Source organism: Ambystoma mexicanum, chromosome 6p (assembly GCF_040938575.1).
Source record: "Ambystoma mexicanum isolate Mex_15411 chromosome 6p, UKY_AmexF1_1, whole genome shotgun sequence".
Lineage (NCBI taxonomy): Eukaryota > Metazoa > Chordata > Amphibia > Caudata > Ambystomatidae > Ambystoma > Ambystoma mexicanum.
The window spans coordinates 1,423,409,224-1,423,436,681 of record NC_090935.1 but is presented as its reverse complement, the minus strand read 5'-3'; the positions used below and the strand labels follow the sequence as shown (position 1 = coordinate 1,423,436,681).

At 45.7% G+C, this 27,458-nt stretch overlaps 1 protein-coding gene across 8 annotated transcripts in view; it reads right to left on the bottom strand.

Annotated features, from left to right (window-relative positions):
• Nucleotides 1–27,458, bottom strand: part of TMEM150C (transmembrane protein 150C) — a 576,836-nt gene that overhangs the window by 67,374 nt on the left and 482,004 nt on the right. For all 8 annotated transcript variants that reach the window (XM_069626139.1, XM_069626145.1, XM_069626142.1 and 5 more), the window contains 3 exons: nt 16,391–16,444; nt 16,249–16,281; nt 16,096–16,163 (listed from right to left, as the gene is read on the bottom strand). In XM_069626139.1, the coding sequence (XP_069482240.1) occupies nt 16,096–16,163; nt 16,249–16,281; nt 16,391–16,444 (155 nt within the window). The remainder of the gene's footprint in view (nt 1–16,095; nt 16,164–16,248; nt 16,282–16,390; nt 16,445–27,458) is intronic.

Genomic DNA, 27,458 nt, shown 5'->3' with positions numbered 1-27,458 from the left:
GATGTGTTTCATACACAGGCACCCTGCCGCTCACTGACTGCACCGCCCTAGATGTGTTTCATACACAGGCACCCTGCCGCTCCCTGACTGCACCGCCCTAGATGTGTTTCATACACAGACACCCTGCCGTTCACTGACTGCTTTGCCCTAGATGTGTTTCATACACAGACACCCTGCCGCTCACTGACTTCACTGCCCTAGATGTGTTTCATACACAGACACCCTGCCGCTCACTGACTGCACCGCCCTAGATGTGTTTCATACACAGGCACCCTGCCGCTCACTGACTGCACCGCCCTAGATGTGTTTCATACACAGGCACCCTGCCGCTCACTGACTGCACCGCCCTAGATGTGTTTCATACACAGGCACCCTGCCGCTCCCTGACTGCACCACGCTCTGCCCTAGATGTGTTTCATACACAGACACCCTTCCGCTCACTGACTTCACCGCCCTAGATGTGTTTCATACACAGACACCCTGCCGCTCACTGACTGCACCGCCCTATATGTGTTTCATACACAGGCACCCTGCCGCTCCCTGACTGCACTGCCCTAGATGTGTTTCATACACAGATACCCTGCCGCTCTGTGACTGCACTGCCCTAGATGTGTTTCATACACAGACACCCTGCCGTTCACTGACTGCTCTGCCCTAGATGTGTTTCATACACAGGCACACTGCTGCTCCCTGACTGCACCGCCCTAGATGTGTTTCATACACAGACACCCTGCCGTTCACTGACTGCTCGGCCCTAGATGTGTTTCATACACAGACACCCTGCCGCTCACTGACTGCACCGCCCTAGATGTGTTTCATACACAGACACCCTACCGCTCACTGACTACACTGCCCTAGATGTGTTTCAAACAGACACCCTACCGCTCACTGACTGCACTGCCCTAGATGTGTTTCATACACAGACACCCTGCCGCTCACTGACTGCACCGCCCTAGATGTGTTTCATACACAGGCACCCTGCCGCTCCCTGACTGCACTGCCCTAGATGTGTTTCATACACAGGCACCCTGCCGCTCACTGACTTCACCACCCTAGATGTGTTTCATACACAGACACCCTGCCGCTCACTGACTGCACCGCCCTAGATGTTTTTCATACATAGACACCCTACCGCTCACTGACTGCACCGCCCTAGATGTGTTTCATACACAGACACCCTGCCGCTCACTGACTGCACCGCCCTAGATGTGTTTCATACACAGGCACCCTGCCGCTCCCTGACTGCACCGCCCTAGATGTGTTTCATACACAGACACCCTGCCGTTCACTGACTGCTCGGCCCTAGATGTGTTTCATACACAGACACCCTGCCGCTCACTGACTGCTCTGCCCTAGATGTGTTTCATACACAGGCACCCTGCCGTTCACTGACTGCACTGCCCTAGATGTGTTTCATACACAGACACCCTACCGCTCACTGACTGCACTGCCCTATGTGTTTCATACACAGACACCCTACCGCTCACTGACTGCACTGCCCTAGATGTGTTTCATACACAGACACCCTACCGCTCACTGACTGCACTGCCCTAGATGTGATTCATACACAGACACCCTACCGCTCACTGACTGCACTGCCCTAGATGTGTTTCATACACAGACACCCTGCCGCTCACCCTGCCGTTCACTGACTGTACTGCCCTAGATGTGATTCATACACAGACACCCTGCCGCTCACTGACTGCACTGCCCTAGATGTATTTCATACACAGACACCCTGCCGCTCACTGACTGCACTGCCCTAGATGTGTTTCATGCACAGACACCCTGCTGTTCACTAACTGCACTGCCCTAGATGTGTTTCATACACAGACACCCTGCCGTTCACTGACTGCACTGCCCTAGATGTGTTTATACACAGGCACCCTGCCGTTCACTGACTGCACTGCCCTAGATGTGTTTCATACACAGACACCCTGCCGCTCACTGACTGCACTGCCCTAGATTTGTTTCATACATAGACACCCTGCCGCTCACTGACTGCACTGCCCTAGATGAGTTTCATAGACATGCCCCGCTGCTACTCACACAGCTCAGTGCTGTAATAGCAACTGAATACACCAACAAAGTCGCCAAGAATATATTATTTAAAAATAAAAGGTACGTTTGGGATAGAGGATAAGAGTCTTTAGGGATGAGGGGAAGGTTGAAGGTTATTGGGGAGTTGCAGAGGGGTGTCCTCTCGCATACTGCTGCTGATCTGAATTTAAAAACAGGGGCAATTCAAAAATGAAACATTTGGGGTTGAAAAAAAATCAGATGGAAGTCAACATTTTATTGAAGTAATATTATAAAGACCCAAATGTAGCAATACGACTTTTTTCTAAAAACAGTTTTAAAACTTACTGTTCTCTTGTATTAGGTACCAGCAGCCCTCATTATGCTGAAGGAATACAAGGGTGCCTTTGAGAGATTTAAAGCGCCTTGTCTTCAGACTTGTTCATGGATATGAGAAGTAATGTCTCCTTATTTAAGTTCAGAGATAGATGGCAAAAAAGGAATGTGTGCTCCTTATGAAGAGGGGGGGTGCTTGGCTGCCGAAGGTGGGGACAAGTGCCGCTCCCTTTCAGAGACAGTCCTAAGTGCATAATTTAGGGCGATTGTGGTGGCCCGCCTCCGGTCACCGGGGCGGGCCACAGACAGTGTCGGAACGCCGACCAGGGGCTCGGACGCTGCGGGCACGCACCGTACAAGGGGGCAGGGATCACCCTGCCAAGACCGGATCACTGGCTCCTGCAGCTACAACTGGGGGCACCCAGCTCAGGCCCGCCGTGGGGACACTCAGACCACAGCGGGCAGCCTAGGCCACGAACACGTGGCAAGGCCTCCAACTGAGAAATCAATACAGACACGAGTTGCCGCTTCCTGGGGCTCTGCTGCACTGCCCTCCGCGTGCCAGCAGAGCCCCTTTTATTAGAGGAGCGTCATGACACAGTCATGACGCTCACGTAAAGTTGACCACTAGACCAACACACAACATCCCTCCTTTATTATAAACAAACAAAAACCAAACCCCACTGCAAACGTAAACTCTCTACTGGGTTACATGTGGTGCATTCTAGTCCGGGCACCCACCGTGCCCCTAATTCATCACAGCAAACATTGGGTGCATTCTAGTCCGAGCACCTCTTAATGGCTACTAAAAACTAACCCGGTTAGCACTGCAAACAAACAGGTGTGTTCCAGTCCGCACACCATGGTGCCTGACGACGGGCTGCCGGAGTTCAGAAGATTCCAGGATCAAACTGGCCACTGGTGCTGCTGCAGGACAGGAAGAATACAATTTCTTCATCTTCCTCCTCTCCGGCATCGTAGCATATTCCCCTGGGACCTTCAGCCACCTGGACCGCCGCCACTCTGGGGGTCTTTCTCCCCTTTAGCTCACTCCCTCCCGATGTTGCCGCCATGCTGGCTGGAGTTGGGGCAAGACACACCCGTGCGAAGTGATCTGCCTTCCCGTACCTTCCACGGATGTGTCCTTTCGCCGGGCAGTCCTGCGGGTGTGGAAGATCCCACCCGCATTGATGACATATTGTGGCATTGGGGTCCCTCCTTGGCCTGTCTTCCCTCCTTATCGGCTTTCCTCCTTGCCACTTGCCGACAGCTGCCACCTCCTCGACCTTCACTCGCTGCATGGGGGCCTCCAACTTGAGGTGGTGTCTGGAGGAGTCCATCACTGAGGCCCGCACCTCCGCCAGTTCCTGGGCCATTGCCCTTTCTAGGCAGCTTTGCCGGCCCCGAGATCTACTTGTTTCTTGACAAAAAGGACAACCCTTCCTCTTTTTTCCTCAGGCCCGGGTGTTGATGGGCCTTCCTTCACTATGGGCCAGCCTGGGCTCCTCAGCACCGCGGTTCAGGAATGTCTCTCCCCTTCTCAACGGGCGAGGCAGAGATATGACTCCGCCCCCTCTCCTTTGTTCCCTGCCGGTGCTAGGGCCGATGCAGGCCGTGTGCCTGTGGAGGCCACGCCCCCTTTTCCCCGTAGTCGGGCCTGCGCTGAAGCCTGGAGCAGACCCGGGTGATGATGATGGGGCCAGGTGGTTGCAGTGACATCCGCTGCTGCGGAGCCCCACACGGCAGGCCTGCGCTCCCCCGCACCTTTGCTCCTGGCGGGACGCCTCCAATTCTCGCTGCCGCGGGCCAAGACCTCTCAGCTCCACCCCTTTCCTTTGATAAGCAGCTGTGACATTACGACGCGGCCGCTAGGCGGCCTTATAGCAGGCCCCGCCTACCAGGTTCGGGGGCTGCTCCTCCACCCCCGCCGTCTCCTGCAGCTGATTTTCGGCAGGGCTCCCCGCTGCCACTGACACACGCGGCCGCCTCCTTCCAGGCAGCGCCACACAACCGCGTGTTACTGCACGCTGTGGGCTACCAGCAGCCTCCACACCGCCCGGGTGTGGAGGGCCCGGACCGCCTCGTCGCCAATGTGGTGGCCCGCCTCCGGTCACCGGTGCGGGCCACAGACAGTGTCGAACGCCGACCAGGGGCTTGGACGCTGTGGGCACGCAACGTACAAGGGGGCAGGGATCACCCTGCCAAGACCGGATCACCGGCTCCTGCAGTTACAACTGGGGGCACCCAGCTCAGGCCCGCCATGGCGTGGGGACACCCAGACCACAGCGGCCAGCCTAGGCCATGAACATGTGGCAAGGCCTCCAACCGAGAAATTAATACAGACACCTGGGGCTCTGCTGCACTGCACTCCGCGTGCCAGCAGAGCCACAGTCATGACGCTCACGTAAAGTTGACCACTAGACCAACACACAACAGCGATGATAAAAGCGTAATTCAAATGGTGGAGTTGAGTGGCAAACATGTATTATCTGTCCATAGTGCCAAGAGACCCTCTCTGAGTGAGCGTGCACTTTACAGATACACCTGATCCTTTATGTTCGGGCAGTGCATTTCTAACGCACTCTTTACAGCAGAGGAAGAGGAGGAGGAGGAAAGCATACACCTACCACATACAGGACCAGTTTTTAACTGTATCAGGTAATATTATCCCCACCAATAATATCGTCATATATATGGTCATCGGGAACGGCCATAGTGGGGATCATTTTTGTGGTAAATGTGAACAGGGTAGCTGGGGTGTCCCCCGCGCCTTTAAAAAAACATGGGAGAAGCAGGGGTGTCCCCCGCAGGTTCAATGGGTTAATATTGCTGCAGAAATACGGCGCCATTCTTGTTAGGCAAATTATTTGTGCAGAGATATTAACACATGTAACCTTTGTAAGCAGGAAATCAAGTTATTTCTCAGTGTGACCTCAGGCCTTGAAGATCTTTCAATGGAATGTTTTAATTCCCTTTTATATGAGGAGTACATCTGTTATTACATGTTCTCCCCAGTAAGAACAATGCAAATAAATAGTAATGAGATGGTGTAAGGACCGTCCTCATAACCAGCAGGAGCGCATGGAGGCAGAACACATCTAATTAAAGTGACAACTATAAACCCAGGCATAAGAACCAACTGCCAACTATGAATGTCCCAGAGGAACAAACCCTCCTGTCACTCGATCATCCAAATAATGAAGGGTCTGGCTCTCAAAGCAACTGGGCTGAACCTTTACTATGGAGCAAAAATCTGACTAGTGGTCAACTAGATATGCTTAATCGTGGACTATCATTTGTACCTACAAGCAACACCACACTCTTTGAGGAAAAAGTGTGTTTCCATAGATTATTGAGGAAATTGAGACTCAGACTCTTTTTCAACACAGATATGGATGAGAAACAATCCACCTCAGAAACTGACACCCTGGAATTTCGCCCTAAGAGCAATTTCAATCCTTACACACAAAACTCTATGCTTAATCTATTCGAAAATATGGTGACTAAGGATCTAGAGAGGATCAACTATCAGAAGACTACACCAAACAACATTAAAAGATGCCAACTTGAACACATTGAAGCATAAGCTAAGGATGAAGAAATAACTATTAAACCTGCCGACAAAGGAGGTGCGATCGTAATAATGGACACAAATGACTATATAACCAAATGCCTTACTCTCCTCAATGATGACAACACCTACACCAAACTAGATGGAGACCCTATACAGAAAATCAAGGTACTGATTAAGAACACTATTGAAGAAGCAGTGGACCACAACTGGATTAATACTAAGATAGGTGAATTCTTAGTCAATCAATATCCCATCACTCCGGTTTTTTACGGTCTTCCGGAGATCCACAAGAATCCCCCGTTGAGACCCATAGTAGCTGGATCCGATAGCATCTTCGACCCATTAGCTGTCTATGTGGACAGATCACTTCAAAAATGTGTTCAAGATACCCCCACATATCTGAGAGATACGACAGATTTTTTAAATTGCATTTAAAACATCACGGCTTTGAGTGGCAACTGTATAATCTTTAGCATGGATGTGTGTAGCCTATACACATCTAACCCCCACGAAGAAGGCATAAGAGCAGTACAATGGTTAATCTCCAACACTTCAAACAACAGGGGGAACACCAATTTGATTTTGACATTTTTGGACATCATACTCTTCAATAGCTACTTCAGATATCAAGGCAAATTTTATTTACAGACCACTGGCACTTCTATGGGCTCCTCTATGGCCCCAGTATACGCCAACACATTTATGTACAGACTGGAACACCAACATGTATTGGATCACCCTGAATGGTCATATAAGATCCTAATGTGGAAACGATACTTTGATGATATTTTCGGTATCTGGTGTGGGACACGCAAAGAACTGGACTCTTTTTTCAATTACATGAACACTATCCACAATATTATTAAATTCACCATGGAGATAGGTACACCACATTTACACTTTCTGGATTTGGACATGGAAATCAAAGAAAATCGCATCAGTACCACCGTGTATCACAAACCCACTGATGCAAACAATCTGCTACACTTCACAAGTCATTACCCGAAATCAATGCTGAAAAGTCTACCATACAGTCAAATCTTGCGACTGAAACGCATAATCTCAGATCCTGCAGGTCTTGACACAGAAAGTACCAAACTATTTGAGAAATTTGAAGCCAGAGGATATCCAGGCTCAATCCTCGAGAAAGCCAAAGAAAGATCAGAACTCATTAGTAAAGAACACCTCCTTGTGCCAAAAATTAAAACCAAGGAAACACCACTGCTTCATATTACTAAATATTCAAGACAGAGTTTCCAAATAGGAAGAACCATCGGAAAACATTGGAACATTCTCCATAATGACCAGACACTTAAGGAAGTATTCCATAAAGCACCCATGATCGCCTTCAGGCGTGGCAGGAACCTCAGAGACAAACTTGTCAGAGCAGAAAGACCACCTAAGGACAAACAAATGGTCCTACAAACGAAAAGAATGGGAACCTTCCCCTGCCTTTGCTGCTCACACTGCAATAATGTCACCAAAGGTGACACCATTATTCATCCATACACAGGCAAAAAGATTAAACTACGGCATTATGCCACCTGTATGTCCACTGGAGTGATCTACGCGATCAAATGCCCATATGGCAAACTATGTGGGGCAAACAACAAGAGCTGTTAAAGAAAGGCTCGCAGAGTACAATTCTAACATCAGGTGCAAAAACACGAAGTCACCCCTCTCGAGACACTTTATGGAGAACAACCATACTGTGGCACAGATTAAATTCCAAGTCCTAGAAGTAGTCAAAAAACCTTATAGAGGTGGTGACTACCATACAATACTCTCCCGCAGAGAGAAATACTGGATTCATACATTGAACACACTACTTCCTAGGGGTCTTAACGATGAATTTTCGTTGAAATGCTTCATCTAAAGAGGCTTTTACAATTAATTGCTCTCCCTCCCTTTAATCGTGCTTTTTATATGTGTAGTCTATCTTTGCCCACTGCATACCAAGAGTATTCATATTTTAGTGTTGTTTATTAATTCTACTAGGATATAACGCTTTCCATGCAATTATGCAGATAGTGATTACTTAACTGAATGCAAGAAATTCATTATTTTGTGGAAATTTTATATACAACAGATAAGGACCTGCTACACCAGCTATATTGTTTTTGCACTTTGTAAATTCAAAGCCACCCAACCACAACTCTAATGACTTGACCTTTTCCATCAGGTGATTCGATTTTCATTGACCATACCCAACTACACATTTATCCCTGTACTGTTGACCACTCATTCGCATGGGTTAAATATTTCAATATGGCCGCCGCTTTGCACAAGCTCTTTTGATCTGTTTACCCTCTACGAGTCCTATCGTGAGTCCGTCATTTGTTTTGACGAACCACGCACTATACGTACTGCCGAATGCGCGCAAGAGGTTCCTTCGCTCCACTGGAAGCGTCCCTCACCTAGCAACTGTCTCCATCGATGCACGCATACACTCGATCGGGATGTGTGACACGCACTGGACATTAACTGCATGCCGAGCACAGATCGCTGCTTCTGGAGACCGCGCTACGGTATCCCTATAGTAAGTCCCCACACTTTCACACAGACGCTCTTGGGCAATCCACAGATTCTGACACTGTGTTCCAGCCGGCATTCGAATAGTGATCGTACGCCATATTCGCCACCCATCTGACAGGATTTTAATGTACCTAGATGGATATTCACCCAGCCAGGGTGAGTGACTGTCTTTAAGTTTATCCTACTTAACTTGTATCCACCTTGTTGCCACTCTGTGAAAGCATTCTAACTTTTGATCACCCGCATTTATTATTGCAGTACACTGGGCTCCTGTTTTACGCTGGATTTATTTAGAGTTCAATGTCCGATTGAACCCTCTGTTTACGCAGTGCCATCTCTAAACGCAATAGCACAAAGGATTTCTTTAGTCATGGTGAGCATATTTCCAGCCCCTTTTTTCAGAGCTTGCATTCTCGTTGCTCCCTTTGTTTAACCCTGCCATCCATGATTCCTCTGATTATTGACCATTTGACCATCTTTTGTTTTGGTTGCTTGTGGCTTTGGATATAATTCAACTAAAACTGTGAAAATGTATCTCAACTAGGGTTTATGTTGTTGCTGTGACTGTTGAGCGACTATAGTTGACATTCTACTGTTAGAAGATAACTGTTTGGTTGTAAATACAAAGTAGATTGTGGAATTGATTTGATAGCAACTCCATTCTGATTTTTCCTTTCTTTTTTTATTTTCTCTACATTCCTTACATCTAGTTCTTGTACATGATCTCTGGCTCATGAAGAAGAGAATATGCTTCTCGAAACGCGTCAGCCGCCCTCAATGAACTGAATATTCTCTGGCTTCTGCGTTTGGAATAAAGAATACTTGTTCTTTACACTCAAAGAATTGACTGCATCATTAACTTTGGTTAAACCTGTTTGTCTTTTGAAATTTTCGAATGTCTACTGACAATATAATCTTTTTGAATTGATATTAAGGCGTCTTATTGACGCAGTACAAAGGTGTGCAGGGGATGGGAGGGTTCCAGTTTGGATCCTCTTTCTTCCCTTTACCATGGAGAGACACAAGTAAATTATGGGAGTTGAATAAAGAGTGGATGGTAAGATGTGTGCACTGCTCTACTGGCAATTAACTCACACCTTAAAACTTCAAACATATTTTGGAACCTGAAATAACCAAAATATGGAATCATTTAGCATGGCACTAAATGATGAGCAAGAAGTCCCCTGGGTGTGTCTGCAGCAATGGCTGGTGCTTTGGTGGCGAGGAGAGCAGTGTGGAGACAAAGACCCTGAAGGAAGCAGGAGGAAGATTGGAAGGCTGAAAATTGCTGGGCAGCGCGTCGGCCATGTCTGCACCGACCACTGGAGCTTTGGCAGTGTGGGCTGTGCAGGCTCGCGGATTTCAGAGATTGGGCCCGTTCCTGCTGCCCACCTCATTTTCGAAGTAACCCTGCTGTTTTTGGAGTCTTGAAAGCAGCACAGGGGTTAGGTGCTTGCTACCAGCAGTTGCCCTGCTCAATTTGCAGCTGGACTCTGCCTCATTCTACTTCTGTTCAATCCATTCCGACTATTTGTTCAAAATACTCTGTGCAGCCCGTGTTTGCCCTGTCCCGCATGCCCGCCAAACATTCGTGTCAGAGACAGAGATTTTGATAAATTACTTTTTCGCTGTAGATTTCCTGCGGGCAGTGTTGTCCTGACTAGGATAAAAAGGGGTTAGCTAGAATTGCTTGCAGGAATGATCTATTTGTCGGTCGTCGATATTCACTATTATAAAGCCATCCTTCTGGCTATTGGCGCAAAAATTGGCTTGAAGCCCAGTACTTCAATTTCAGTTTTTGTGGATTGGTACAAAGCACAGGGCACTGTACCTGGAGTTGGACTTTACAGTGTTTTGTGCAAGCATTGAAACTTTTCCTGGAGTTGTACTTCTTGTTGCCCTGGGTAACCAGGGATCTAATGTGGCTTGAAGCACTGAGCACGCATTTTTTGGAGATTGATACAAAAGCACAAGACACTTCCCGGAGCAGTGTATTGATCTTGGTAACCCTGGGCCTTAACCTTCCTGGAGCCAGAATTTGGACCACACTGGTTTTGCAGGGAGCACTGTTTGTGGATTTCGACAAGTGTTTTTCGGCAGAACAGTTTTAATCTATGTATCAGGGCCAAAAGGGGCTTGGAGGCCAACATTTGGCACTTGCGGGCCTAACACTTGCACAAAGTACTTATTGTTCATCACCGTAAATTTAATACACTCTTACCAGAGATGTTCTGTAAATGAATTAGCTGAGTTTGGCAACACATGTGTAAATGTTATGTTATGTTGATTTATACCGTGCTACCGCCCAGGGTCAGTCTCCATGTGCTCTGAAGCTAAATCATGTTTAGTGATTATTTTCCTGTTTTAAATAGCAATTTAACAATTTGATATAAGTGGGGTAAAAGGAAGGCGCAGGATCATTCGCCAATTTAGTGAAAAAAACAAAACACAATCAGAATCTATAGGTGCATTTCTTAAACAAGCAGTAGAACACATACCCACCGGTGTTCCCTTTTAATGTACTACAATCTCCTAATCCAGCATCTTCTATTGAAGGGTGAAGGCCTGGTCACCCAAATCATAAGTCTTCAACTGATAAGGTTGCTCATATAACTAAAGAGACTAAGGTGCCTGAAATGAAAATGCTAATATTCCAGGAAAAAGAGGTATTATTGGCAAGGACACTATTACCTCCCAAAGTGCACTAAAGGAATCTATTCCTGATCATGTGTTGTCAAAAGATTAACTATTATAGAGAAATTAAAATGTACCCGTAACACGCAATTCTTAAAAATGGAGAAAAAAAATGGACTTTTATTGAGCGGTAAATAAAATACCACAAGGCCCTATGTTGGTCAGTAATTGCACAAGGGATAGTGCACAAGAGAGAAACGTCAATAGAAGCACAACCTCCCAGAGTTGAAGTCCTACAAGAATCGTAATACTAATGATCAAGGAACAAGCAGGAGTGGGAACTGACCTTGTGGGGACCTTGGTGGGGGTCTCCGGGCGTGTGTTCCTCCTTTAAGTTTAGATTGCTGCTTCCACCTAAGTGAACTCCATTATTTGCAGTTCTGACTCGTGTGCCACTGCTTAAAAGAGATGCTACTGAGGATACTACATCTCTTTTGAATAAGGTATTACATTATAGTAATGAGAGGTTTTCCCTTAACCTTCAGATTAATCAAAATCTACTAATGGCAAAAAGATCAGGACTGTGTGATGAATCTGGACAATGTGTCCCTTCTCCCCAGAGGGGAGCCACCCGCTTTGAGGCTATGGAGGTAAACCCGCTCAGCAAGACCATCCCTAGGGGTCTGGGCAAGTGGGACATCACTCCGAGTGACTCCCCTCTTGGGGACAGGGACTTCCATTCCTACGAGGAACTCCTGGTCCAGAACACATTAACTGCATATATGAGAATCGGAATATGGCGTTAATTCCCTGTTCTAAGGGCTCGAATGGGGTAACGGCCCGGCAGCCCAAGTTATCGGCCCGAGCGAAGTGAGGGTGGATAACGAGGGCCCCCGGCCGTTCCCCTCTGTTCCAGCACTTGGAATGGGGGATTAAGGCTATTAGCCCCCCGGGTTGCCAAAGCGGTAACCCAGGATGCAACTGTGCCTTCGTTCAACCGAACACTGCACGTGTCCCATTGAATGAAGGAAAATACTTTTCTAAAATGGCCGTCATGGAAAGGGAAGTGGGGCTCCGTACAGAGCCCCTCTTCCCTTTCCATGACAGCCTGCAGGAGCGGAGACGAAGGAGCGGCAGCAGGGAGTGCCGCTGCTGCAGAAATACAGTAGGTGCGGGTGGGAAGGGGAAAAAAGAAAAAACAGGACAGAGGGTGGGGGGGGAGATGGCAGCGGGGGACCCCGCTATCAGGCGGGATGGAACGCGGGCTTTCACCACCGGTTCAAGCCTGCATTCCTAGCCACCTGATTGGCTGGCACCCCCTGCCAAGGTGCTCAAAGAGTGTTAACTCTGGTTTTGACTCACCGAATAGTGACACATTTTTCAATCTCTTTGGGTTCAGGTAATGCTGGATCTCGCCTGAATGCCACAGTCAAAGAAAAAAGGCACACCCCTTTTGTTCTATTTTTTTTTTTGTATTTGGTTTATTATTTTATTACAAATAGCACACCCCTTTTGTTTGTGATGATGTACATGAAACCACAAGGAACTTTGAATTGAAGAGGAACTCATTTGCAGAGGCGAGCCTCTGACGAGAAGACATTCTTGAGGTTGCGGAGCCACGCTAGGCTGCAGAGCCAGCGGTGGCGTTGACAGTGAGCAAATCGCTAGACAGACATGGGAAGGCTGGCGTTCTGACTGACTGAGAATCCAAGGTGGGGAAAGAGACAGAAAAGCAACTGCCTCATCTGGTGGCGTTACCACAAGGAAGCCCTGGTGAGTCTGGGGCCCCGTAACCGACATCGAGACCAGATTGACTGCAGAGGAGAGCACAGACTCACGAGCTTTGCACAATAAGTACAGTAGCTGCTGAGACAAGCAGCGCTAGGGAAGCAAACACTCCCGAAGAGGTTATGCCATTTGGCAGCACAAACAGTGATCATTGAGGCTGGGAAAGCCACCAAGGTTATGATAACCTGATGACCCTGGGCGGGCAGTTGCCCTATCTAAATCAAGTTGTTACAAGGCTAAGAGGGCTTTGGAGAACCCTGAAAAGCAGAGAGACATTCATCTTTTAGGCTGGTAAAGCCACAAGGGTTATGGAGTGCCAAGAAAACCCAAACAGGCAGACATCCCAACAAGATTGAGACAAAGTAAGCCTGTCAGAGGGCCGGAGGACTTTGGAAAGTCCAAGACCCACAAAGTTTAATAAAGAGAACTGTAAAGAAAGAAAACATGTACGTTTCAAATACTTAGTTGAAATTTTGGAAATTGGATGAAAAAAAAGATTTTTTTTTGAGGAAGAGGAAACTGTATGGAAGAAATTAACATTTGACAAACAGAACCCGCAGAGAGGTTTTGAACTGTGTTATCGAACATTGATAAACTTTTTAAATCCAGGGAAAATAGATCTAAGTGATTGGGTCAGGCATAAGCCAAAGAGAGGCCATTGCTCTGGCCTCCTTTTTGTTAAGTTTTTCCTAAGTGGTAGGGCCACTTAGGTGAATAAGATTTGCACTCAGGACTATTTATTTTTGGACTTTGAGGAGCACCCTTAGTTTTAGTTTTATTAGGCAGGGCAATTTTCTCATAGTTGTAGGGCTAGATAAGCGTTTTATTTTTATTTTGAATGAAAACCCTTCACATGGCATATAGTAGCATTAGTCCCTCTTCTGGTTCGCCACAACTGGTAGACAGAGGGGAAAAGGGAGAGGTCAGGACACTGTATAATTTTAGAAACCCTAACATTGCACATATATTTTTAAGTCTACAAGCATGTAACGAGGTTCAGACTGCTGACATAATGGCTCATCCACTTGCCTATTTATATAGACCATTGGGTGGGACTAGTGGTAATGATGGACCTGGCCCAGAATGGCATAGAAAAAGACATCTGAACGGTGGACTGCAAGGTTCTTTGCCCAGAGGAAGTTTGGGATCTCCTAGATTGGGCCTTACAATTTGGTCAAAAATGTAGGGTTAAGAACTGATTTGAGGTTCGTCCAACTTGGAGACTGTGGAATGACCCATTGGGACAGTAGTGTGCAGGCAGAGACAAAAACAAGATTAACTTTAGATATTAGTAGTGTGAAAAGCAGGGGTGTTAAGGTGACATTCCTGCTGGCAATTGTTTTGGGTATCTGCTAAGCCAGGCGGAGTTATTAGCTCTGTCTGATGTGCCTGTGCTGCGACTACCCTCTATAGAGCCGACGGGTGAGTCTCAAGATGAGAGACTAACCATACCAACACCTGGAAGAATATTTAAGGCAAAAATAGAAGCATGCTGGGGTGCTGTAAACCTGAAGAGTGTGTGTGTGAACGGAGTGAAGCGCACAGGGCCTGGCCCCCTGGGCTCCTGTAAATTGAAAAAGGGCACTGACACTGGACTGAGATACTAGGCCCTCTTAGTGCAGACCCTTGCATGTGGTTTTGTTAATACACCTTCCTGACAGAGCTAGCCATCATTTTCCATTCTTGTTTTTGCGTGCCTCCTCCACAGAGCCTGTAGGAGATCCACCAACCCTCCCCGTGAGAGAAATAAAAGAGACAAACTTGTAGTCCCCCCTGCCCCCGTCTCGAGTCTTCTGTTGCCTCCAAATTGTTACATGACACAGACGGAGTTATCAAAGAAGGGCAAGGACACCAGATAGTTAACAATACTGAGTGCTATAGAGAGGACGACAGGCAAAGAAATAATACATTGTAGCCAGTCAGCAAGCAATTATTAGATGCCCTTATCAAGAAATAAAGAAAAAGCTACTAACAGTAGTGTGAGAAAGCTGGAGAAGAGATTTTCTAGATAGACCTACAAAGATTAATATGTCCAGGTTGTTAACGCCAAATCCTCATTCTGGACGTTACCATCTTCAATGGCTCCTAAATTTTTTTTCAGAGAAGTAAAATAAGGCCCAGCGCAAATAGCATTGTGGCCACTATCATACAATTTTGGCCCAGCTGGAAATCAAACCCAGGATTGAGGATTTTATAGGTTGCAGCACATCATCGATCCAACCTGCACCCTATTAGCACATGGCCACTTGAACAGGCTACCAAAAATAACCTGTGGAGGGATCAGAATACCATCATTTATCTTTAGTGCCTGCGGGCAAGGACTCAGGATTGAAAGCCCGAAACGTTGGAGGGAGAAAAGACAGAAGATTATTTTTCTGAAATAACCTTCAATCTTTTCTCCCCTGATAATTTCCGACTTGAGCCCCGCCCCCCACCCTCAACCCCCTACTTACCTTGCTGGCGACTCACTGTGTCCCTGCGACGCCTGTTCCTTTTCACTTCTGTGATCGGAAACGGGCGCCAAAGGGTCCTTTCCTTTTTTTTGCATTTGTTTTGGGCCCGGCTGCAGGGGACACCCCCGCAAATCCCACTCACAATATAGGGAGCTAGGGTGCGGGGGACATCCCTGCAGCCCCGGCCACCGAATGGGGGATTTGGTCAAACTTTGCGGCCTTTCAGTATTTTCAAAGGGCCGAAATTCTGCCAAATCTCCCATTCAGACTTTAAATATCGGTCTTTTTGGATGATTCCTGGGCGAGGGCATCAACGGGTCTTAACTGCGTAAAACCCTCTACCCTGGAACCCAAGTAACCGGTTCCAGACAATTAAGCCCCTTTACTGGCCTCTACCGTGGTCACTTAAGCTAAATGACTAACAAAAACACTTATTTCTGAAAGAAGAGAGTTAAAAACGTTCCTGGATCAATTAGATGCAAAAAATGACATGGACTTCACAAATCGCTCATCAGTAGGGTTTAATGAGAAGCGTGCATTGTGTGCTGGTTGTGAATAGGTTATTGCATGGTTACAAAGGAAGACAGGGAGGAATTCAAAATGAAATGTGAATGAAGTCATGTCTCTTTTGAAGAAAAGACCTCAGCAAATATTGGTATCAGAGCATGCCACGTGTTGGTGAATCAGACTTGTGTGTTGTGCAATTTAAATATTTGAACAGAGATTATAAAGAAACATTCTCCATGCCGTTCCTACCTAGAAAGGCTGCCATGTTCATGACTTGGCTAAACACGCAGCTGGCAGGCGGTGCATCACCTGCAATACTTTAAAAACATACATGGCGTCATGTAACTACCGCAAACCTCGCATCTCGACATATACAAGTAGGCAACAGTTTTCTATGCTTACCTTATATAGGGAGGTGGTTTGGAGCCTGGCTTCCTAAGCAAGAAAATGAGAGTGGAGGCAGAGTGCAAATCATTATGCTGTATATGTCTGCTTGTGCATTTGTACACCATAGACATCTATGGCAGGAAAACGGGCGACTTACCGGTCTGACAAGTGCAGGGGAAATATTTTGTCATCCTCCACCGCTATGAAGTATCTGTAAAAGAAAGTACAGTGGCGTGAACAGATATGGCCAGGATACACCTTTCATATTCATATGTTCCAGCAAAGACAATGACATGCGGTACAATATAGAGTTGGTCAGTATAAGAATGCTGCATTTCAATTGGCTACTAAGCCAGCCAATGACTACCAAGGACTGCTGAGGAGCATCATTTCCCGTGGATTCTCAGTCAGAAAATGGAGGGAATTTGAGCAAGGGGTGCTCCTCTTTCTCCACCATGCAGCGAACGTTCTGCAAGCTTTGCGCATGGGAGGTGGCCTTCAGATGAGGGACGTCACTGCTCCGTCCCACAATTGGTGGGAACGCTCCCACCTGTTCCACATGCCTAAAGTAGCTTCAGCATCACCAGGCGGCCATTTTAGAATGGTACTGGCACCGCTGAGAGAAGGTAGGGTTTGGGAAATGGTCTCTGAGTAGGCATAGGGGTTTGTACTGGTACCTGAGGAAAGTCTGTAGTTGCCATTGCCGCCCAACTCACTACTTTTAAGGATTGGAGAGTGGCACTAGTTTGCAAAAGCACTATTGGCTCTATGGGAGTTTATACACATGTAGTCATTGACCAAGGGACAGGTTAGAGTCCCGGAACTGCCTGCTCTCTAACAACACTCACTGGTCATTAACCACCTGGAAAACCCTCATTTGGCCAATCTTGAATATGCAGCATACTAACAGCATGGGCCCTAGGGATGGAATCCCTTTTTCTTTCCACCTGGGGCCATTGAACATTTACAGCGCATTCAGCACACCCTCAATGATGGCCCGGGCCAGTGACTGGCCAGTAGGGGATCATCTCATTGGATTGTGCTGGAAAATCCCCTATGTCAGACAAAAAAGATGTGCAGTTACGAGGCAATCGCCAGAACACAAAGGCAATCCACCCATCCCCTTTTTGGCTGCTTATATGGAGGAGATATTTTGACGGAGGGCAGTGGAGAGTTGAAAGTGGAAGCTGGGGAGTCATCAGAGGATGTGGTTGTGCGTTTGTTGGAGTTGGGAAGATCCAGGCAAGAGGAGCAGGAGCTGTTGGAAGTTAAAATGGGAACAGTTGTAGGAGGTGGTAGGAGGGTGTAAGAATGTGGTGAGGAACATCAAGAAGAAGGTTGAGAAACTGTTGAAAGGGGAGATAGGAGGAGGCGTGACAAGAGGTGGAGCTAAAGAGCTGGAGAAACAGCAAAAGGTGGAGGGAGGCGACATTGAGAGCCAAATGGTGGCAGAAGAAACTGAAGAGGAGGTAGGAATCAAGGAGGCAGTTGGACAGATATGATATTTTGGTTTGTATCCCGCTCATAGACAAGCGTTTCAGAGCGCGACGAGGCAAGGGAGGGGAACAAGGGAGGCCAAAACAACAATCTTACTAGGCCCAGTGACATTGAGCATGCGCAAGTGCAGGGGAGAGGGAAGGGGGAAAGTGCAAGAGAGAGGGGAGAAGTGGAAAGTGCTGAGCAAGGGATAAAAATAACAACTGGTAGTGCAGCTAGCAAGGTGGCAAGTGAAAGGATTAAGGCGCAGACAAGGGGTGTCTGATAAGTGCAGGTAAGGGGGACTATAGGGTTACAGATACAGGCCCAAGTGCAAGGGTTGCCAGGAGGCAGTGCAAATGCATGGCTTAGTGGGCAGGGACCTGGGCCCGAAGTCAGAGGGTAACCAGGTCCACGGTGCCGAAGCAGACACATCAGCAGGGGAGAGGAAGAGCGAAGGCAGAAGCAAAGAGGAAGGTCTTGAAGTGCTTCCCGGAACTGGAGATGGTTCTCCTCAAGTTAAGGTCGTTGTTGGAGGTGGCTACAAGTATGTATGAAGAGGAAGTAGAGAATAGGCCATTGTGTGACTATGACATGTGGGTTCAGTGTGAACTGGGGAGTCCATAAAGTAGTCAACACAGACTCTTTCAGCCTGATCCTGCAAATGCTCTTCCTCCACCGGGAAGTAGCCATCATCCTCCTGTGTGTGGGGCCTCTTACGTGGAACCCAGGTGCTTTATAAGGGGCATATGATTAATCATCTGCTGCTCTTTACCACAGCTAGCCTGGCCTTTGTTAGGATAATCATATTCTTCAATGTTTCCTGTAATGAAAGTGTGTCCTGTTTCCATGAAGATGTCTAATTTTTCTGGTAAGTATTCATAAGTGCTTCAGTGTTGGATTCCGAATGCGAAGGGAACCTGTACCACTCCTCTTCCGAGTGCTTTTCTTCCATTAAGACTTGCTCATTGCCACTATGAATGTGTACTTTTGGTGCCCTGCTTGGGTTGCTCAGCCGCATGCACTTTTATTGTGCTGCAGTTTATTTCAACGACATGGGGCTGTTCTGGGCCCTGTGTGTGCGTCGAGATGCCTTTCTGAGTCCTTCCGGTCGTCATGTTATGTTTCGGCGCCCTGCTTTGCTTTGTATCTGTGCCATCTGGCTTACTGGAGCTACATGCTCTTACTGTGCTGTGTCTATTTTTGAGAACCACATCATGTCTCTTAGGAGTTACCATTTTGGGGGATTATTTTCAGATGCTTTGCGGATGCCAAACCATATGTTTCACTGGAGTGCTTTTCGGGGCCTTTGACTCAAGTATCTCTTTCAATGCTGAAGTCAGGTTTGTATCTTTATTTGACTTGGTCTGCTTCCAGTGTGTTATTTGGAATGTTTTGTGAGGTTGATCATGCCATGTGTCTTATCACAGCATTGTTACGGGTGTCAGTATCACAATCGCATGATGGGGCATCTCGCACATGGGCCAGGGAACTCCACTGAGCGGGTGCTGGTGATCCCTTCATTGTGAGTGACTGTCTCTCGGGAGTCCGCTTCCGGGGCAGACACCATTTCTGCCTCTAACTCCACCCCCTCTATGAGCTGTTCTGACTGAGCCGAGGCCTCTCATTTATCAGCCTCCGCAGCCTAGGCTGTCCACATCTTGCATGTTTCCAGAGTCTCGGGAGGATAGCTCAGACAGCGTGAGCAACACAGGTTCGATCCCCGGGTCTGCGCTTAGAAACCTCTGGCCATTAAGCGCGTTATAGATAATACATTCAACGGTCTAGAAGAATGACTCGTGCTCCCCTTGTGGTCCACTGGCAGAAACTGGCTGTAGACCTTGTGTTTGACTCTCTATGGGAACCTAGGATTACAGGAAGGGCAACATTCCACTTGAGAATGTTTCCCTAGTTCCAGAACACTGAAAACATTGACATTGTTCAACATTTTCCTTTTCTTGTTATAGGACCTGCCCCTGCTGTCATCACTGAAGACACCACGATTGCCCCTTTAAAAACCTCTAAATTCTCTTCTCATCCTCCTCCGCTTCTCATTCCCTGAGCAAAGTCTATGTCAGAAAAAGCAATCTGAGAAGGGTGTCAAGTAAAAGGGGTATTGTGGGTTGAATGTACACGTCATGCAACTGATACACCCCTTTTGATACCTAACTTAGAGTTGAGTAAACTCTGGGCCAACCAGTAGACGGTAGCCTTCGCATAGCATGTGAATCTAAAACTGTTTCACAAGCTGAAAACAGATTCGAAAAACCTAGAGAAAATTGTGACTCCCCAAACGTTTTGCTTTTTCAAACCCATCTTTGACCTTTTGAAGGTCCGGGCCACATAAACCTCAACACATGTGCCGCTTAACTTGTGAAATGGGAAATCCGTGTGTCAGGCTTGTTAAAGTGCAAATGCAAGCCTTGTTGGTTAAGCATAGTGAATTGGAAGTGTCATATGTTCATATCTCGAGCTGGCACATGTTAAAAGTGTTCACTTTCAATGTGCTTTTGAACTATTTTCCTTTTTATAAATCTCGTCTACTTCGTCTTCCTGGTGGTGACAAAATGGGTACACAGATTCAATCAACACAGAGAATGTATTGTTTCTTATATGTTAAACTTATTTTTTGCAAGATACAAATCATGGCAAGACTTTGGTTCACAAGAGTTTAATATCTTTTCCAGGAATCCCCCTGTTCGAGTCAGAAAGGCCTCGCACCAGCCCATGTGTTTCTTTCTCTCTTCTTGCGCGATTCCTCTGAAACACTCCTTCACACCCTCTGGGGTATAGTCGAGCACTGTCGCAATTGGGTAGGCATTGAACCAAGCAATGTGCATGTAAAGCCTTCCACAGCACCACAGGAAAGGTTGGAAACTGCGCATTGGCATGTCACATTGGCTTCGATTATGACTGTACCTACAAGTCCCTTTCAAGAGCTGACAGGAGGAGTTACTCTTGGGAAGGTTCCTGTTTTGAGGAGTAAGCTCAAGAGATTTGGGTCACAAAGGTAAATCAACAGACCTTTAGAGTAAGATCTAACTGGATAGGTTACTGCTGTTCAGAACAGCCACCCCGAAGGTGCAGTAGTCATGTTACTGTGCGAGGAAGAAGCACACAACGTTTGGGTAACAATAAGCCAAATCACCAGGATTTCAGACTACGTGTAGTTGGATCAATTTCAAAATCATTGCCACTGATCATGGTAATGGCTTGGAATCCCTCCAACCACACACAAGGATTTCCTTTCATAAAATCATAAAACCAAAGCTGTGAGTCATTAATTTTGGACACTCTTTCGGTCCCAGCCCCCTGCCAGGATAAGGAAAGCTTATATCCCCAAGTCCTTAATAGGACCAAATACTGCTGTCCAGGCACAAGCGCCTGTGCCTGGACTACATCCTCAAGAAAGTGGGATCTATTCTTTCCTTCTTCTCACAGACGACCGGCTCACACAGCGAGATGCAAGATAAGCTCTACCTGAGTTTAAGGTATGTATAAACGCACCACTTTGGTGGGCATCTGCTGTAGGCACGGCTATCCAGCCACACATTTTAGAATGCAGCTAAGACTACGTGAGATTCGGTCTAGCTGGACAGGTAATGGCTTCACCCTTACACCAGACTTGCTTCAACATCTCTGCGATTAGAATACAGCAGCAACCTATGTCAATTTTCGGTCTAGCTGGGCACACATTGAGTCTCTTGCGCTAGCGCTCTGTTGTGCCCTCCCTCAGCTCCTGTCCACATGCCTGACCTCTTGGGTTGCTTACTGGAGCCTAGTCAGCCCTCCTAAGTTTAATTCTGGCCAAAGGCACACACGCACTTAAGACCTTTATGAGAATGTTCCCATACCTGGACTTCGGTCCCCGAGGGCGTTCCTACCACAAAGCGTGTTGAGGCCATACAAATAGGAAAAGGCACTATATAAATGACAACTACAATACAATACATGGAGTGTGGGACTGCCCTACTGCTGAAGAACATTAAACTGTGGTATCCAAGCACAACTAAGCAAGAAAGAACAAACAATTCAGCAACTTAAGATTGTGAGTTCTCAGGCAGACCAGCAGAAAAGCATATTAAAGCTCAGGGATTCTGCAGAGAGGCATTCAGCAATGAACCTAATGGCACTAGAAGTTGGCACCAACACAGGTTGTGCTAAGACATGTGTTGTTTTGGTCTGCATTATTAGGGAAAATACAAAGGCATACAATAGATATAACTCTGAGATTATTGTGAGCAAGTCATGAAATTGATCTCAGGCAGCAAGAATTAGTTGGATCCCCATGCAAACTGCCCCACTCAGACAGTCGACCACATACCTCAAGAGAACCAACCTGGAAATCTGCTGGCCTCTCACTCAACTTTGGCCACTGGTATCACGTTTCCACCTCTGAGCATTTTCAGCATCTACAGAGATCTTGACTCAAGCTCCTTCTGCACCCTTTCAGCTATGAACTGCCCTGCTCCAGCTTGAGAGAACTATTCTACAGCCACCCTTCTGTGCGACAACCCAGTGAACAGAAGCCTGCAATGCTGGTACAGTGGTCACTTATCTGGATTTGACCAGTAGAAGTGCTTTCAACTGCTGGAGCGTTTTCATTACTTCACAATTATTTTACCAATACATCCTAGAAATCTAATTTGAGTTTGTGGATCCTGTTTCGAACAGACTACTTTGAGTAGTCACTTGAGAATTCTCAAGAGTCCTCCAGTTGTTTTGTTTTCATCGAGTACAACTCATACGTAAGGCAGCCAAAGATTTCTGGCAGTCTGCATTCGACTTTTACTGCGGTTATGTCCCAAAACACATACATTTCTTGACATTTTATATCCTTTAATAAACTTACATGAGCTCCAAATCCAAATCATTTTAAGAAAGTTCTCCTTGACCTATTAGATTAGGGTATTATCTATTTTTATTTAGCACCAGATTTTACCATCACTCATTGGCATTGCAGTTATTGTTTTATACCAGCTTTAGTCTGGCCCTTACATTGTGTATTGCCTTTCTATTTGGTACTGTGTATTTGTTTTCCCTTAAACACTGAACTTCTTTCAGCAACTACAGAGGGCTAAGCAGATAAGTACCTCTTTATGGGAGCGCTCACACTCTATGATTATCTGGGCCTAAATGTGGGTTACCATTTTTCAATGATTGAGTAGGGTTTGTCCCAGACTGGGTATGCATAGCTCACAATTCTTGCTTGGTGCCCTTATCATCCTTCATCCTCTTGGAAAGAGGCAGGGTCATTTTACCTGAAATGGGCACAGATTGCCCTGCAAGCTGTCCTTGGCATATTGATTTTCAGTTGTGATTTAGAAACCTATTCCAAGCTCTCAGGAGTGGAGTGTTTGGGTGAGGTAGTTCGCATTTTAAAAAAAAGTCAATAATTTAAACACAGGTGAAAATAGTGTGGTGGTGAAATACCCAAGCCTCTACGTGGAAGCATGAATATGTTAGGGTTAGGGGCAAGTACGGTTTGGCTGAAAATCTAGGCACTCAATGGTGCACAGTAATTCCAGAGGGATAATCATGAGGTCTGTATGGCCTCCCGTTGGCCTAAACACAGTTCTGGGAGAGTTGTATTGGAAATGATGTGCAGGAGATGTACTTAATGTTGAACTAGAAACACATTGGAGTCAATGGAGAGGGAAGCAGAAGGGCCACAAAAGGCTGTGCGGCGAGGCTGGGGTATGATGCAGAGCTTCGGATGAGGCACGGCTCCAGGGATGGAGATATCAAAAGCGGTGCAGGCTGGCCCCAAATACAGAGAGCAGGTGCTGAGGTACTCTGCGGGAAGTGCAGGCACCAATGAGTAAACATGCCTTTGTTGTGTTGCAGATACAGGTCTCTTAATCCAACAGCTGTGTGTCGTTTCTATTTAGTGGTTCCTCTCCAACAGTGGGTTTGTCAATTCTTTACCAAGGCTGGTGAGGCACAGAAAAAATATGTCCATGCTCTGTCCCAGCTTGTCCCGACTAGACAGGGAACATAAGTACTGATTTTGGTCTCACTCTGGGGTTTTGAAGTCTGCCATCAGGAGGTCTTGAAGGATCTTCCAAGTTCGTCAGTCGGGTTCCTCACTCTATATCCAGGTCAGGCTTCATTTTCTATATACGTTCCAGCAACTGAAGCAGTCATTTCATAGTTATGGGAAATAGGGTTGAGGGTAAGGATACCAAACTCAAATTGGAGAGTTGCACCCATTAAAATATTCTGGAAGCTACCCGATCAGTGGTGGTTGCAACTTTCAAACTTTGCAGGCTTCTCCCTGGCCAAATTCGTAGGCTATGTATACACTGCTAAGGCCAGACATCACATTCACCCTGGCCTGATCTTCACCTGTGCTCAAGGTCTTCAAGGCAGGCCATGAGTATATATTGCCACATTAGTGTTGCTTGCATGCTGCCCACAAGATTAATGTCTAGATTCAGGATATTACCACTGGATTTACACAGGCACCACCAGTAGGCTTATGCCTGTAATACTACTGTATCATACTCACTGTGTTGGACCCAGACAGCCACCCAAGAAAGAAAAAGTGGGGTACTGGTATAAACCCTTGCCTCAGCACTGGGTGCCCTTGGTGCGTGTACCTCAATTTGTATACTTCAACAGCTCTACGAGCAGGGCTAGTCAAGGAAAAAACAAGCAAGCAAATCAAGAGAAATTGAAAAAAGACACAGAGAGCCTGCAACAGAGCTTCTGCTTAAGGTGTGTGCTGGGACACTTTGCCATGGATGTAATTCCTTTACCAACCAAGGATATTCATGCAGGACTCTCTTGCCCATTACCCTGAGGATGCAAGGACATCTGTCGTGTCTCTCTTTCCTGTTAATGCCCCTTCCATGAAGTGCATCTTTGCTGACTTTCACGGTGCCCTTTACGGCTTCCTGTGTTCTACATTATCCTATGACTTCCTGTCCCAATCCTCAGCCCTGCATCACCTCTGAGACCCAGGCCTTTAAAATAATCCTGTGTTGTGACCTATGATCCTGGTGCAAATCACGGACGCCCACCATTCTCCTACCCTACACAATGTCCCTTGCTGCCCTCACTCCTACAGTGGACCCTACCAAATCCTCCTACAAACAATCTCTTCCCTTCAGAATCACGCCACAAAGCTTTCATCTCCCCTTCAAGCTTTGCTCACACCTCCCAAGTCAATATCAATGTCTTCTTCCCTCACTGCTGATATTGCTGATGACTTTTTCTCTAAAATCTCTAAAACGCATGACACTCTCACATACCTCCTTTCTCTCCCTCCTCACCCTTCTGTCTGCCACCTCTCCCCAATATTCTTTCTATTCCCAACTACTTCTCTCCTATTTTCTGCTATTTTTTTTTTTATTTGGTTAGTTGATAAAATCACCCTTCAAATATTAATTCAATGAGATCATAAAACAAATTAAACTTCTTTGATCATTTGTAACTTATTAACATTCCATTACAAGGGCATTACGTTTACACAATCGTAAAAAAGATTCTGCACAAATTAAATATATACAATCCAAATTCATTTCTTACAAAAATATGCAGAATACTTAAAGTTTGCCAGAACCATCACTGGATGGACCTATGAATTTACTCTCTAAATTTTGTAATACTCCTTCCCAAAAATGCACTATCGCTATCCTCACAGCCAATCTTGAACTTGAGAAAATCAATTGCCATATTTGATCAGAATCTTACGGACTATTTATGGCAAATCAATTCTGAAAGCACTTCCTTCGGGTCAGAGTTAACATGGGACACTGTACAATAACATGGTGTAAGGTTTCTTTTTGAAGAGTGTAAACAATATCGACAATGGTTTTGATTGAGAGATATTTGTTTTCTCCGAGCCAACACATCTCCAGTATGCCATAAATTAAGACTGAATCGCAAGTATTGCCTACGAATATGTGGAGAGGGACATTTAGCCATGTAATCAGCCATTATTCTATATATTTTGATCCCAAAAAGGAATACATTAAAGTCTTTATAACTGTAACAACTGGTCTGATTACATATCCAATCATACAGATTTTTTTTTATTTTCGATCGCCCCGGATTATTAATCAATTCCAGAGTTACAGATGCATCAGCTAAAGCATTAAGTACGTATTTACGCCAGCTAGTAGAGAAGTTATGATTAGATGATAAGAAATGATGAGCTACTACCCGTAAGATATTAGTGTGTCTCAATAATGCACACATCTTCCACAAAACTTGTGAGTATAGGGACAACGACCCCAGTTTGAAACGTATAATGGGTAAAGGTGTGCAAGACGGTAAATGTAAAATTTGTTTCCAAAACCTAGATTTTAATATATCTCAATACTTACATTCTCTTGGTAATGTAGTTTCGACCCCAGATAGTAAAATTGGTATTACTTTTTGTGTTGAAATGAAAATTTACCAAATTTATAGATGAGAATTTTTGCTTGGGATGTTTATGCCTGCAATTTACTTTTTAATTCAAGGTTATACTGATCACTATTACTTGAATTTCTAATTGTCACCCCCAAGTATTTGTATTGAGGAACTATTGCAAGTTCAATCTCTTGTAGTTTCCACTTATAGGAATTATTTTTTGGTTTTTGGCCTAACATTGTTATTGTAAACTACAATCTGAGTTTTGTCGGTGTGTATCACAAGATTGTTGCTCTGAGCATAGATGTCAAGTTTGTGCAGCATATTTTGTAGGCCAACTGGTATCTGTGAAAGCAACACCAGGTCATCCGCATAAAGCAGGTACCTGATTTTCTGAGTGCTCAAATTTAGGGGTTCACCTATTGTATCAACGAATATCTCACCCATATCCAGTATGAATAAATTGAATAGGATAGAGGCTAGGGTACACCCCTGTTTTAAGCCTTGTTGGGTAATAATTGAAGAAGACAATCGTCCATCAAATGTCAATCTAACCTGCATGGTGGTATCTAGATGAAAAAGCATAATCAATGCAAGCAGGGATGGTGGACATTGATATGGTCTTAAATTTATTATATAACAAAGTACAATCAATAGAATCAAAAGCCGCCCGGAAATCAATGAATGCTAAATACAGTGATTGATTCCGGGCGGCATAATGAGACTTGATCATGTTGAGGGTAAGTATGTTTGGGATGGTGCCAAGACCAGCAACAAACCCCGATTGAAATGGGTCTTTGAGCTGAAGTTTTGATGACCAGTCATTTAGCTCTCTCAATATTAGTTGGCAATACATCTTTCCAGGAGCATCTAATAGGGAAATCGGTCTGTAGCTAACTGGAAGCTGCCGATCACCTTTTTTATATAGTGGCAATGTAATTGAGAGTTTCCATGTCTTTGGTAAAGATTGCGTGCAATTTATAGTAGTAAATATATTGTGTCAAATTGATGCCCATGATTCCGGATGTTGCTTAAAGGTGTAATTTGATAAGCCATCTCGGCCAGCTGCTTTAGAACAACTTGCTTTATTTATATAAAATAAAATATCTGCCCGTTCGAATGTGAGATGGAAATTCTTAGGAATGTCTAAAGATTCAAGGCTTACCCAACCTTTGGGAACAGAATAGAACTCACTAAAATTGGATATCCAATTTTGTTCGGTGACACTGCTTGATTGGATGGCTATTTGTGAGCCGTGTGTAATTTGATTTATAGTTGCCCATATTTTGGCTGTGTTCTTAGTTGATATGGCGGTTAACATATTTACACCGTCTCTGTGATATAACTGTGATTTATCATTTTTTAACCAGTTCTTATATTTGGTTTTG